The 13,699-nt window shown below is 44.8% G+C and overlaps 3 protein-coding genes across 6 annotated transcripts in view; 1 reads left to right on the forward strand and 2 right to left on the reverse strand.

The window, feature by feature from the left end:
• SLC37A3 (solute carrier family 37 member 3) overlaps positions 1-443 on the reverse strand; it is a 23,851-nt gene extending 23,408 nt beyond the window's left edge. The window contains exon 1 of the mRNA XM_035342649.1: positions 309-443. The gene's annotated coding sequence lies outside the window, so the exon portion shown is untranslated. The remainder of the gene's footprint in view (positions 1-308) is intronic.
• Positions 444-542: 99 nt separating this feature from the next.
• RAB19 (RAB19, member RAS oncogene family) lies at positions 543-5,657 on the forward strand. The gene is made up of 3 exons (XM_035342698.1): positions 543-871; positions 1,750-1,933; positions 4,188-5,657. The coding sequence occupies exons 1-3, from the start codon at positions 674-676 to the stop codon at positions 4,451-4,453; spliced, it is 648 nt and encodes a 215-aa protein (XP_035198589.1). The 5' UTR covers positions 543-673; the 3' UTR covers positions 4,454-5,657.
• Positions 5,658-8,482: 2,825 nt separating this feature from the next.
• Positions 8,483-13,699, reverse strand: part of MKRN1 (makorin ring finger protein 1) — a 30,189-nt gene continuing 24,972 nt past the window's right edge. For 2 of the 4 annotated variants that reach the window (XM_035342661.1, XM_035342691.1), the window contains exons 4-8: positions 13,217-13,443; positions 12,519-12,733; positions 11,729-11,839; positions 11,126-11,264; positions 8,483-10,707 (exon numbers count right to left, since the gene is read on the reverse strand). In XM_035342661.1, coding sequence (XP_035198552.1) covers positions 10,495-10,707; positions 11,126-11,264; positions 11,729-11,839; positions 12,519-12,733; positions 13,217-13,443 — 905 coding nt within the window. In that variant the 3' untranslated portion in view covers positions 8,483-10,494. The remainder of the gene's footprint in view (positions 10,708-11,125; positions 11,265-11,728; positions 11,840-12,518; positions 12,734-13,216; positions 13,444-13,699) is intronic. The other 2 variants (XM_035342672.1, XM_035342681.1) reach the window with 2 other exon arrangements.

The following is a 13,699-nucleotide window of genomic DNA, read 5'->3' on the forward strand; positions in this document are numbered from 1 at the left end:
AAGAAAGGCGGCGGGGACCCCGGGGCGTGAGGGGAGCGGGGGGTCCCCGCTCGGCGGGGCGGGCCGGGAGGCGCTGAGGGACCCGACCCCGCTCCCGGTCCCGGTCCCCCGGGGCCGCCTCCCCTCGCCTCAGCCCGGGGCTCCCCCCCCCCGAGGACCGGGAGCGGGGCTGAGGCGGTGGCGGGCAGGGCGCGACCGCTCAACCGCCGCCGCCCAGCGTTCCCCCCCCCGTCCCCCCCCCGCGGAGGCAGCCCGCTATTTAATAACAGCGATAATAAAGAAATAAAAAATCTCCCAGCCCCACGTACCCAGCCCCGCCGCCAGGCCGGCCCTCAGGAAGTCCCGGGGAGGCGGCGGCTCTTCCGGAGGCAGGGGCCGGCGGGCACGGCGGGACTTGTAGTCCTGAACCGGCACCGGCAGCTCGGCGCCCCGGGGATCCTCGGCGGGCGGCAGGGAGGGGCGCGGGGGCGGCTGAGGGGAGGCGAGGCGAGGGCGGCTGGTCCGGCAGGGGCTGGGCTCTGTGGGGCGGCAGCGAGAGGAGGAGGAGGAGGAGGAGGAGGAGGAGGAGGAGGAAGGGCAGCGCCTACATTTCCCGCCGGCCCCCCGAGCGGCGGGGCGGTACAAAGCGGGCACCGCCCGGCCCGGCAGGTGAGGGGTCTCCGCGGGAGCCGCGATGCCCTTCTCGGCCGGCTCCGGGGCGGACGACGCCTTCGATTACCTGTTCAAGATCATCCTGATCGGGGACTCCAACGTGGGCAAGACGTGCGTGGTGCACCGCTTCAAGACGGGGCAGTTCAACGAGAAGCAGCAGAACACCATCGGCGTCGACTTCACCGTGCGCTCGCTGGATATCGACGGCAAGAGGGTGAAGGTCGGTGGCAGGAGCTCGGGGGGAGCAGCGAGGCCGGGAGGGGGCCTGGGGGCAGCACGGTGGCTGCACCTCCCCTGCCCCACCGGCTTTCGTGCAGGTGCCTTGAGGGAGTGGCGGGAGCACCCTGTGTCCTGGCCAGCCGCGGTGAAGGCAGCACAAACGCTGTCTTGGGGGTTGCTGAGGGGAAGCTTCCCCTCAGGATGCTTCAGGGGGACAGTCGCCCTAACTAGGGTGTGTTCCTGCTCTCATCTCTTCTCTGGATTAACCTGCTGAGAGGGCTTGTGCTTTACCTGTGGTGAGTTCTCTGAAAGGCACCTCTGGCTCGGAGGGGGGTGTTTTCCCACCTCCAGAGACGTGGGAGTTGGATCTGGGACAGCAAGGAGGGAAAACCCTCTGGTTCTTAAAGGTTCCACTTTAGTATGTTCCTGAACTCAGAGAAAATGAAGACTTGTAGAGATGAACACCAGGATAAAATGTTAGCCAGAACTTATCTCTGTGTGCAGATGAAAGATCAGATAGCAGGCTCCTTCACACTGCCCAGCCCTGTATCAGGGCTTCTCGGCTCTTCTTCCTTTCCTATTAAGAGTCTGTAATGTCCTATATCACTTGGCACGCTTGTTGAAAGTGGGCTCTTTGCAAAGTTGTTTTTACTCTCAACAGCTTGCTTTTTGGTCTGTGTATGTCATCTAAATAGACGCATAAACATCCCTCCAGATCTAGAGAGGGCAAAGCCATTCTGTGGTTCAGTGGAGAGAGCTGGAACAGGTCGAGCTGCATTGCAGAAAAGAGCTAGGGGTTTCAAAAGTGTAGATGCAGGTGGCAAACAGGTAGGAAGCAGCATTTGCTTGTCTTTACAACGTCTGTCCTTTCTTTTACAGATCCAAGTGTGGGACACAGCTGGTCAAGAGCGCTTCCGGACAATAACCCAGTCTTATTACAGGAGTGCCCATGGAGCCATCCTTGCCTATGACCTTACTAGGAGGTCCACATTTGAATCTATTCCTCACTGGATTCGTGAAATTGAAAAGTATGGTGCTGCAAACTTGGTCATGATGTTAATTGGTAGGAATCTAATTATAAATACTATGCTATATATCTTTTTAAATTTCATTATGAAATCTCTGTCACTTTCCCACCACTACTTCATCTGTGAACTATGAGTTAAAGAGGAATACAGTTTTTATTAAAATAGATTCAAATATGTATCAGTTTGATATAAGCTTAAAGAATTGAGAGAGTCACAGCCTGACCACCAAGCCTATTGCATGGTGAAACCTTTTTACTTGTTCCTTTCATGCTAGAATAATGCAACAAACTTGCTGCTAGCTTAGCAAATGCAATCCAGCTGAGGCTAGAACAGCAGTAAGCCTGATGCTCTGCTCCTGATGTGCAGGAGTTCAGTAGCTTGATAACTTAAGAGGAAGCGGAATGCACAGAGCAACACAACCCCTCCTTCTCATCTTTCCTCCCTGCTCTTTTGGTAACGCATGCCCATGGCTCTGTAATGGGACTCCAATTGAGTAAGACAGTAAACAGGGATATATGGCTTTGGCAGAGCAGTAAAGTCTGCTTGCGTTCCTCTTCCTCGTTTATACTGCTAGCATTCAAGAAACTCTGCCTCTTGAGGAAAGGAATGGATAAAAATTGCTGAATTTGGAGATGGGAGGAAGCAGGACGGTTCTTTCCCCTGGGGTTTCAGATTATTATTGCTCTTCTCCTCCAAGGAGGAAGCTGCAAATGAGAGCTCTGACATGGTAAAATGACAGAGCCTTTATTTACTTTCCACTGCTTGTTCTACTGCAGTGTGCCGAGAGCAACACACGCAGCCACAGCAGCCCAAACTGGCTTTTGAAGATAGGCAGCATTGAGCCCCATAGCACAGTAGGCATAGGATCTAAGCTTTTGCTTGTGCCCCTAGCAAATTACTTACTTCTGCTGGGTGGTTCTTCCTGTTCTTCCTCTGAAGAAACAAATTCTGACCTGCATGTAACTGCAGTGCTTGGGATGAGTAAGGAAGGAAAAAACAAATCACTAAATTCTGGTAGGGTTTTTCTAACTCATGACTCCAAAGAACAAGACCTATTAGTGTGTGTGTGTGTGTGTGTGTAGGGCTGCTTTTTTTTTTAAATTTTCTCTTAAGAAATGTTTCAAAATGGGTTAATATAAAGCTTTTGACAAGGATCCAACTTGGTACTTCAATCCAAAGCTTGTGCTGTTTTACTTACTTTAGCAGGAAGTCTTTGTACAATTAGATGTAGTCATTTTATATACCTCCCTAGTGTGAAAGGCTAAACATTCCAACTCTCCCATTTGGAACTGAAAGAGGAAAGGGGTCGGTGTGTGTGTGTTTTGTTAAGATGGCAAACAACCATCAAGCAAGGTGTTATTGAGGGCTTGGGCTTTGCTGGTGTTAGTTGTTGCTGTTTGTTTCCCTTTGGAAAAGCTAGAAGCAGCTTAAAGGGAGAAGAATTAGTTCATATATGCTTCGAATTCAAGATCTGAATGTGATGAAAGGCTGTGCTGAAACTCGGAATACAGACTTCAGCCAGGCACTGTGTGTACCAGAACTGATGATAAATCCACAGCTGTTGGAATTACTAAAATATACAAAGGTGTTTTATTTGCGATGTCTTATAATTTGTCAGATTTTGACTAAACTGCTTTGAGTAGTAGTTTCATCTACACATGCAGACACTTCTTAGGTATACCTTGTAAGCGTTAAGATAGCTGGTGTCAATTCCTGTCTCTTTTCACACTGTCTTGAAATGACCCACTAATGTAAATAGGTCATGTTAAAGCCTGGTTAACAATTGGGCAGGTTCCTCCTTTTTCTCTGGATTAGGCTAACAACATTCCAGAGCTGAGCATCCACTCTGAGATGTGCTGAAGTAGCTTCACAATGAACAGCAGAACACGTGTGGTTTCCACTGAAGGTTGGATGAGGAATAAACCTTTGTGTGACATTGCTTTGGTTTATGGTCACTAGTTACAGAGATTACCAAGCTTTTTTAAAATGAAAATTGATTTAAATCCTGCTTAATGTTTAGGGAAGAGGAACAAACAGTTGCTTCCAAAGAATCCTCTGGCACCACTATCTAAATAATTAGATGAACACATTTGTTTTGTGGCTTTTAACTCATTTGATAGGCATCAGTTTTGATCCACGTTCTACGGTTGTGTCTCTGACGTGCTTACATTTTGATTTTCCAGCAATTCTTAGCCCCCACATAATGCTATTATTTACCAAAGTTAAATTAACGTATTGTGTTTAAAGAAATCTTGAGAGACTAAGTTCAATTATCTGCCTTCTTTTAAGGGAACAAATCAGACTCACTGGATAAGCGCCAAGTCCTGTTTGAAGATGCCTGCACACTGGCAGAGAAGTATGGGCTCCTAGCTGTGTTGGAGACATCAGCAAAAGAAGCTCAAAACATAGAAGAGGTGTTTGTGTTGATGGCTAAGGAGCTGATAGCCCGAAATACCTTGCAGCTTCATGGAGAGAATCCTCCAAACAGCATTTATCTTGACTCCAGGCCAGTGATTGCCAGTCCAAGTGTAGAGAAGACCCAGTGCCTTTGTTGAAGAGATTTTTGGGAACAGATTTGGAAGTTGTCATCTTTCTGAGGCTGTTTGATTTTTAGTTTTATTCAGCTGATGAAAGTTTGCTGTATGGCCTCAAGCCATCTCTCTGATATCGCTAACTTGCAGTTTGGTGCCTAAGTATCTCCAGAGATCACTGCTGCTGTTGACAGCACAGGTTAGTTTGAACATGGCAGCTGATGTTTTACCGTGAACTTATGAGCTGAGAGGACTCAGGAAGCTACCATCCCTTGCCTTAACCAAAGACAACTATAAAAATGATTGCCTTTCCTTATATCTTTGAAAGATTTTTCTGGCTGTGTCAGAAGATAAATTTGCACCAGAGCTCTGCATTGATTTGATCCTTCCAAGATGTGTTTGTTGTAGTGCAAGCTCTTTACCCTTTGCCAGTAGCTTTAAAATGTCTGGAGTCCTTGGACAGCACTAACCTACAGATGCCTCAACTTTTGTGTAGGGAAGGTCCTGATCTCAGGCATGCAGCCACCCATCCCCAGGAACTCAATATTCGTATTTGTAAGAGTACACTAATTTCAGATCTGTATTAAGTTCTTCACCAGACAAACTTGGAGACATCCCTGAGGTTTCAAAGCAGGCAGAATATATTAGGGTCCCAACCATCTTCCTGGGGTGAAAATGGTTGTCTTTAACTTTGCTCTCAAACTATAAGAATTGTATTTAGTGGCGACCTGTCTTGCTACACAGAGCTACAAGGAGCACTGAAGCTTTCAAGGCCACAGTAATGACTTAATGCTGGGGTGAAAGGACCGTGTTCTTTTCCTAAGCTTGTCTTGCCTTTGATGTACTGATCTTAATCAAAAGCTGGTTGTTGTTTGTGTGGCAGGCCGGTGGCAGTATGCTTGCAGATTTTCAAGGGATTGTACAGGAAGGGATTCAAGCTCCTGTAAGTCTTGGTGATGGGTACGATGGTTTATTAACATAACTTGACCTTAGAGCAGTAAGGGAAGGGTATGGAGCACACCAGCAAGCTACCCCTGGACAGGTACATATGCTATTCCTTTGGAGACTTAGCTGAACATCGTGGTAGCAGAAGATTTTGTATTGCTCCTCCCAAATGTGAACTCTGCTACTGGGGGGCTTGTTTTTTCTATGTAGGGAAAACATGGAGCAAACCCTTCTGGAAAAACTTGTATGAGAAGCACAAAAATAAAGTAGAATGAATCACTGATTTAGACTTGCACATATTTCTATTATTATTATTGCTTCCTCTGGCCAGGTTCTTCACTATTGCATGCAAAGAATAGTTCAGTTCAGCTACCTGTAAACCGAGGGAAAAATCTTCTGTGGTAGCCTATAAGCCTTTTACTATAGCCTGCTGTGACTAAAGCTGCTTCTTCAGGCATCCTCTTTCTGATATGCATTCTTTTTAAATCTGAATTTCATCTCAAATTGGTACTAGCTTAGTAAGTGTGTTCAGTTACATTTAAGCAATGCTAAACGCCATAACCTCTCAAAGTGGCTAAGTAGCAGTCTACCCTCCAAATCAGTATTTTCTTCACCTCCTGTTACTGGGAACAGTCAAATGTAAGTTTAACGTTCTTGTGTTTAAAATCCATACTCCCTCTTCTGCAGTGTAGCACCTGTTACGTTTTTAGTATCCACACTTAACTGCTAGCAAGCCATTTTACTTCAGAGATACTTGAGGTATTTGTACCAACTATTAACATTCCAGAAAGTAGTAGCTAGATATTCATATTTTCTGTCTTTCATTAGTTGAGTAGGGAAGATCTTAACAGGCTTAAACTTTGCATGGTTCATTGGATTTATTGCCTTAGAGATTCTTGTATGAAGTTATTTTGCTTACCCTCAGGATGGAGGAGGCTTCTGCAGGCTGAGGATCCCGTAGCTGTCCATCACTACCAGGCTACAGGGCTCTTGCCATCCTCTCCCAGCACACATGGAGCGACTGGTAAAGTCCTTCCCTGGCAGAAAGCTGAGCAACACAGCATTGCACAAACAGGCTTGCGGCTGAGCTGTTGTGCTGTGCTCTGCTCTGTTCCCTTTCCTTTGACAGGTATAACGCTTTTTCAAGAAACTGGCCTTAACTACCTACCCTGACATTCACCTTAGTGCAGCTGAAGCAGGAGTGAGAGCCCTCTTTGCGTGGGTTGGTTGGATGATGTCTTCCACAGGCCCTTTCAGCAGTTATGTTGAATGGTTCCCATAGGGTCATTTTTAAGCTCTCCTCGTATGAATGAAGAGCTGCAACAGTTGCAAAGTTCCTCAGAGTGTATATTAGTAGACTGTTATTAATGAGGCAACGTATGAAGAAAACTTAAAAAGTTAAACTTTAGTGTAGTATGTTGTTCTAGACTGTTAGATAGCAACCACTAGATTAAAACACAGACTAACTTCTGCAATTGTGCCTTTCTCCATCACAGCACTTGGAAGTGTTCAGCTATGTCACCAACGCAAGTGCCATGACATTAGCTGCTACAGAACCTTATTTTAATGCCTGCTCCTCCACCATCATATGCAGATCTGATGTGCTTCTTGAGAGCATCTTTAATGTGTGTATAGAGAAGGTGGCTTATTGTAATGTTGTTTACAATGCTGTTCTGAAAGTTACTACTGTCCCACACTTTTAAGGGCGGTGCATCCAATTTGAAGATAAAGGTGTTTGCTTTCATCTACTCAGAAGTATTTGAATCTTAGCTGCCTTAAATTTACTGTTGCCTTAAAGGTACTGTTGCACGCTTGGCACTGATGCCACACCCACACCAGATGAGTCTGAGGCAGCACCTGCACACGTAACAAGGCATAAAGAACTGGAAAGATTCTGAAATAGAGCAAACTCTCACACCTCCAGAAGCTGACCGACTTAAAAATAAACGTAACTGCAACCCGATGATGCGGAAGGCACAGAGCCCAGCTCAAACTTTTCTTCATGTGTAAGGGACAGGCTCTCAGTAACAAAAGCTGAGGTTCTTATCTAATCATTCCAGTTAATGTTTAAGTAGCGCTGGAAGAAACAGAGAAAGCAATTCTCAGGCCCATGCCTGCAGCAGAAAAGCTCTGTCTTGGACCCTCCTTTCAGGAAGCAGATGCACACCTGAAACAAAACCAACCCTTCCTCTCAACCAGTCAAATGCTCCAACCACAGCTCTGTTTTGAGAGCAGCTCCTCCACAGCTGTGGTTTATAGAAGAGGGCTGCTGCTGTGGGTGGGGATGGGCTTCTTCATATGCCAATCCCCAAAAAAACCAGATTCAACTCAAGGTGTGTGCGTAGGATTGAATACTCACTGCTTTCCATACTGACTCCTGAAGCCATTTTCAAACAACTCTCTCAGGTGAGTGTATCAGGACTAAAACTATGACAGATGATGCTGAGATATGCAAGTCCTTGTGGAGCTGCTTTATGCAGGGCAAAAGCCCCCTTTACTTGAGAGTACATCAGCTTTTAATAAGAATGTGCACACTTCAGATTTTTACCGTGTTAGCTCAGGCCAGGTAGGACCTTCTAAAGTTATTTAGTACAATTTAGTGACATTGTTCCAAAATCAACCTTAATTCAACTGCCTGCACAGGCAGTGTCAGTGCAATCGTATCAAGCTGTTGCCAAGCAGCTATGGACACTGACTTGACCACCAGTGATAAACTGCATGCCCCTATAAATTGCATGCTCCTAGATAATAGCAACAGCAGCAAGTAGGGGCAGATATTTTGTGTATTTACAACTCTTCTCCTATTTCCTTGCTACAGCTCTGTCCATAAAGATCTGTGCCTGCTACCGTTATCATTGCCGTGTCTGGCTCATTTTGCTTACCTGCAGCACCTTCAGTACACCCACTATTGAGGTACACAATTACAAATCAAACCAGAAGGATGTATTCTTGCACAGGGAGTACAGCCAAGGCACTTCAAATAACAGCGTGCATTTTTTCCTGATGTTTTTGTTTTGTTGTTTTGAAGTCAGGATTTGTTGGAGAAAGTTTATGGAGTCTTTATACCTTTTTCATCTTAACACTACTATAAATAATTTCATAGGCCTCTTCAGTTTCTGTATCTTAGGTATTTATTCAATATATACTATGTTTCCTTTAAAAGAAAAGCTGACAATGGTTGTAGACTGTTCGGCTCATCTTTTCATAGTCACATTCCTCAACAAGTCTGAGTACATTTCTAGTAGGTAACTACTGTATTTATGCAGTTCAACAGAACACTTCTTTCTGAACACACACAGGCTTAAGGAAGCATGTGGATTCCCAGGCAATGCTCAGGCTTACTGTACAAATAGCATTATGACAGGAAACTATCAATAGAGTACGTGCTGCAGCTGACTTGGCTCAGGACAAATAGAAGTTATACCATAGTGCAGACAGTAGCCACCTCTGTTCTCACTAAGGGCTGATCTGTTCCTCCGGCTGTTCAGTGGTCTCAGCTATCCGTTCAGAACGTGTTCTTTACATTACAGGCGCTTTTTTGGAAAGGTTATAACAAAGTTAAAACTTCACGTTACTGTGACACCATTCTGCAGGAGTTAAGAATAAGTGACAAATGCCTTTGTATTACACAAACACATGCCACCGCCACCCCTCCCCCCAGATCATCAAGCTAAAATACAGAAGCTTCAAACTTAAAAGAACAGACAGACCTCATTTAATTTTGGGGGGGTTTTTTGTTTGCTTTTTTTGTGTGTTTTTTTTGTTTGTTTTTATTTGGGAAAAGTGCTTCTTACAAAAGGCAGCTGCAAAACATTACATTGTAGACCTCAGAACAATTTCTCATTCCAATTAAAAGTGAAAGGAGAGGCAGTCTAGGGGACAAGAGCAGCAGGAGAACAGATCACGGGGCATCCACGAGTCAATAAAAGACAGCAATAATGTAATGCAAGGTTAAAATTCCTGTACTGGAGCTTTGGTGGCAAAGTAATTTCTCAATGCAAATTACAGCCCAAAACTGCATGACTGACTTCATAAGCAGTAACTCACGTAAGCCGAACAGCTTCACCAGGCAACCCACCCAACTCAGGCGCTGAAGGGCACGCGTACCTCAACCCAGCTGAGAGGCACTCTGATTTCCTAGGAAAGCTCACGGCTTAAGTGGTTGCACCAAGTTCTAAAGTTTAAAGAACAATATAGCTAAAGGGGCCTCTCTAGCGTTCCTCCGACCCCACCTTGGCTAACCAGATTTCTGCTCCTGGACAACCCTAATAATACACATGAAAGAGAGGTGGTGTATTAAGGAGTTACACATGATAGTTAAGATCATTGCAAAGACTGAGCTGAGACCACTAAACCAGTTTCATGTCCAATTGGAGGCTAGACTTCATGCACCAAGAGGGGATGAAAGGTGGTCTTATTATTTTTAACTTATACAGAGTCTCCCCAGCCTTGAGGTCCAACTCTACATTTATCTGTATATACACATAGAAGTTCTCCTTTCACTAAGACATTATCCTTTCATGCTAGACACAGTAAAAACCCGGAACATTCACACCTGGTTCTGGTTACACAGTAGTAATAGTAATGTGCAAGTAAACAAGAGACCAAAATCACAAATGAAGATGTGTACATGAGGGGGCTGGAACGGAGCTGATGCCAGAACAGGTTTATTTGTATCTGGTCTGAAGTCAGAAATATTGATCTAAGGACAGAAGAACGGCCATCAGCCAATTTACATCCCCACTGCATGGCCACTGCTCATTTTTGTATCTGGGCTCTTCAAAATGAGTGTGGAAGTCCTGTAAACACTTTAACCCTGGAACTGGGTGAGCTCTGTTGGGTACATAGATGAAGCACAAACCTAAGCTAACTGTTTGACAGTTAAATTCATTTTTACAAAAACTAACATTTTGAAGATTTCTTGTTATTTGTTTAAACAGAGGAAAAACAACACTCCTGGGATGGGAGGGGTGGGAAGAGACAGACCCTGGGTAAAAGTTATTACAACAGCACCTGGAATTGATAGGCCTGCCTAGGAGAAACACAGGCACTGCCACAACACCACAGGTAATAGCTACTGCCTGAAGCCAAGACAACAGTCCACACTCCACTGACAGGTGCTATAGATCCAAGTCATAATAATCTTCCAGCTCATCATGAAACAAGTCCCACTCATCCTCGGAATCTGTTAGCTCATCATCACCTCCTGCTGCCAACAGCATGAGCAACATCTCACCAAGCTCAAAGGTCACCACCTCATCTTCATCGGTCTCAAATGGATCACCATTCTCTCGCTCCTCGATGAACTCCCAGAACCGATTCCTTCGCTGGGCCTGCAAGTGGAACACAAGCATTTCCCCAGGTGACCAAGTGGTACAAGACAAGAGTCCTCCCAGGGGCCAACCACAGTCAGCCTCTGGTGTACTTTCTGACACGTAGGAAACCATGTTTCTCCTTCAGGGATATACTCACCTCTGGTAGAATCTACCCTTACGCATCCCTATTAATGCTGCCCAACGTTTAACCTCAGGTAGTTGGTGTAACAGGAACATTTTTTAAATTCACTCTTTTACACCTTGGCCTTCATCACTCCCAAACTTTAGACCACCCCCTCCTACAAATTCACCACTACACAGGTCTGTCAGAAGAAACAGTTTCCCTGTCCTCTTCTCAAGACAGATTTAACGCACACACCCCTCTTGATCTGTCTCTGTATATACAGATATATACAGAACACAAATCATCACTAACCCGAAATCTACTTGCCGTTCCTACTTTGGGTCTTTGCGGCTCCTCTTGACGGCCATCAGGATATGCATGTTTGTAAAAACAGTTCCCTCCAAACGGACAGCTCCCACGGCCTTCGTCAAAATACCTGCATGGCTTGTTGCTGGAAAGGAAAATATCGCAACCCTTACTCACAGCAGACCCAACCAGACTTCAGAACTGCATTTACCTATAGTCCAAGGGGATCTCAGGTATCATTTGAAGCTGAAGGTACTTTGTCAGTACAACACCTACGCAAAAAAATGATGTATTACACAATGTTTGTACCCAGTAGGTGTGGGCCATAGCATGCACAGGGGCACTGAGGGCTTGCACAGCACAAGTTGTACCACCTTACGGCTAGACCACCAGTGTTTTATGTACACAAGGGAAAGACGGAGGTCAAAGTACATAGGAACAGCTTAGTGACTCTGTGGTTGCATGCATTTGCAGGTGGATAGGTAAGGATGGACTTCACGAGTGGGAGTGGAAAGGAGATACGAGAAGGCTTTACATCAGAATCCTTCTTCTCCATGTGTGCCCTTATCTCTGCGGTCTCAACTTGACAAAAGGCTGCAGTGCTCGTACCTCATTGCCTCCTTGTATTTCTGAATGAGTTTCTGCTTCTCTTCCTTCTCCTCCACCCAGTACTCACTTGGAATGACAAAGTTAGATGTGATCCGACATTCTGGGCAGGACCTGGGGAATGAACAGACCGTGCTGCAAAACTCCACATGACAGGGCGCTCTCTCCTACGTAACAAGTCATGGCACATATCGATCTTTACAATGTATTGTACAAGTGGACTTGCTATATGGGCTTTTTCATCCACATTCTCTCTTACACATGAAGATAACCTAAGCTCTCTTCAAGAACTCAATAGCAATGGCAGCTGGTCTCAAAAAAACACTTCACACAGACTCCTTTTTCTTTAGCATTAAATAAATTTATTTCGTTTCAATTTCTGTATTTATTTTACTGGATTCTTTTCTTTAGAACAGCCTTTAAATGGAGAAATGGTTTGTCAACTGATTAATGCGCTAGGGCAGTAACGAATTAAGAAGCATACATTCTGAACTGGTTAATCTGTTTTCAGATTCCTGGCTGGGTGTCCAAGACAAACAGTAACCATAGGACAACATGCTACTAAATAAATGAAAGTCTTTTTCTACCATTAAGTGACTTTTGCAAACTTAATCCACATTAACCAAATCAGAGTGTAAATGTTACCCCTTAACAATTACTTCACTTCCAAACTGAAGTTAGCATATATTAAATGCAGTCTCTGTGCAGGGGGGAGGTCTGTTGCAAGTTGTCACAAGTTACTAAGTTCTTCCATAGCAACAAATAGCACAATCGAAATGGGAAAGTGCCTCACTTTATAATCTTGCTCTCAAATTGTTTAGCACTCCTCCACTTGCGGATGCACTTGAGACAGTAAGTGTGGTTGCAGTTGGAGAGGATCCCAAAGCGGCGCTCACTAGGATTAGCTTTTTCATACACCACCTCCATGCATATCCCGCACACCATGTCTTTACTACGCTGGACGGCAAATGAAAGCTCCATGTCCTTCTCGTGAGCTTCAATGCAAGACTGAAAAGGAGAGACAGAGAAAACAACTACAGAGACAGCTGGTCACCTGGTGAACTTCAAACAGGTTTTTAAGCTCAGTTTCACTGTCATTTTGCATAAAGAATGGAAAATGATTAAGCTGCAAAGTCTTTAGCCTCAAAAAAAAAAATGTTGCTTAGACAGTGGGAAACGATTCAGAGTTCAAATTCACTTCTTCAGACATTGCTTTTAAACATCAGAAAAGCAATCTGAAAGACCATCCAGTTTTATTAGGCAAAGAACAAAGCTTTTGTATCTTCACAGACTGCTCTCCCAGCACAGATAAGGAAACCCAGATGCTTTTGAACATGGCTCTGACAGGAAACAGTCCAGTTTACAACAGGAATTTCTTTCTCTGTCTGACCTGCATGCACCTTCAAATCAAAGGGTATTAGTAGCAAGTGACTGCAAGGAGCTAGGAAGCAACAACTGAAGGCTGTTTAACACCAGACAGCTGTCACTTACCTTTATGTGCTGGGATCTCTGGGCAGCATCAATCGGATGCAAGACCTGCAGCCCACACATATCACACACATCCCCATGGATATATACGCAGTTTTCTCCATAACGACATTCTCCTACTGCGGCGTAGGGGCATAGCTGCTTCTTCATCTCCTCATTTTCTTCCTGCTTCTCATATTCTTCCTCAATCACCATTCCATCCAAGGGTAACTCAGTGCAGGAAGTAGCAGCTGGGAACAAAATTAAGGATGGTAAGCAACATATTCAGATTTACAGCATTAGGAGGGTGTTTTAATGCAAAAAAAAAGTCTGAACGACCCTGCTCAAGTTATCCAAATGGATTAACAAAAAAGAAAGGCTCACTTCAGTCCTAGTTTCAAACCCTCAGTATGAACCAACAGTTATTTTCTCCCTCAAGAAAGCAGGATTCATTTCTGGTGCGATTTGTTCTTCCATCAATTCAGACAAGATTAAAGCTATGAAGGT

This window comes from Oxyura jamaicensis, chromosome 1, assembly GCF_011077185.1.
Source record: "Oxyura jamaicensis isolate SHBP4307 breed ruddy duck chromosome 1, BPBGC_Ojam_1.0, whole genome shotgun sequence".
In the NCBI taxonomy this organism is placed as follows: Eukaryota; Metazoa; Chordata; class Aves; order Anseriformes; family Anatidae; genus Oxyura; species Oxyura jamaicensis.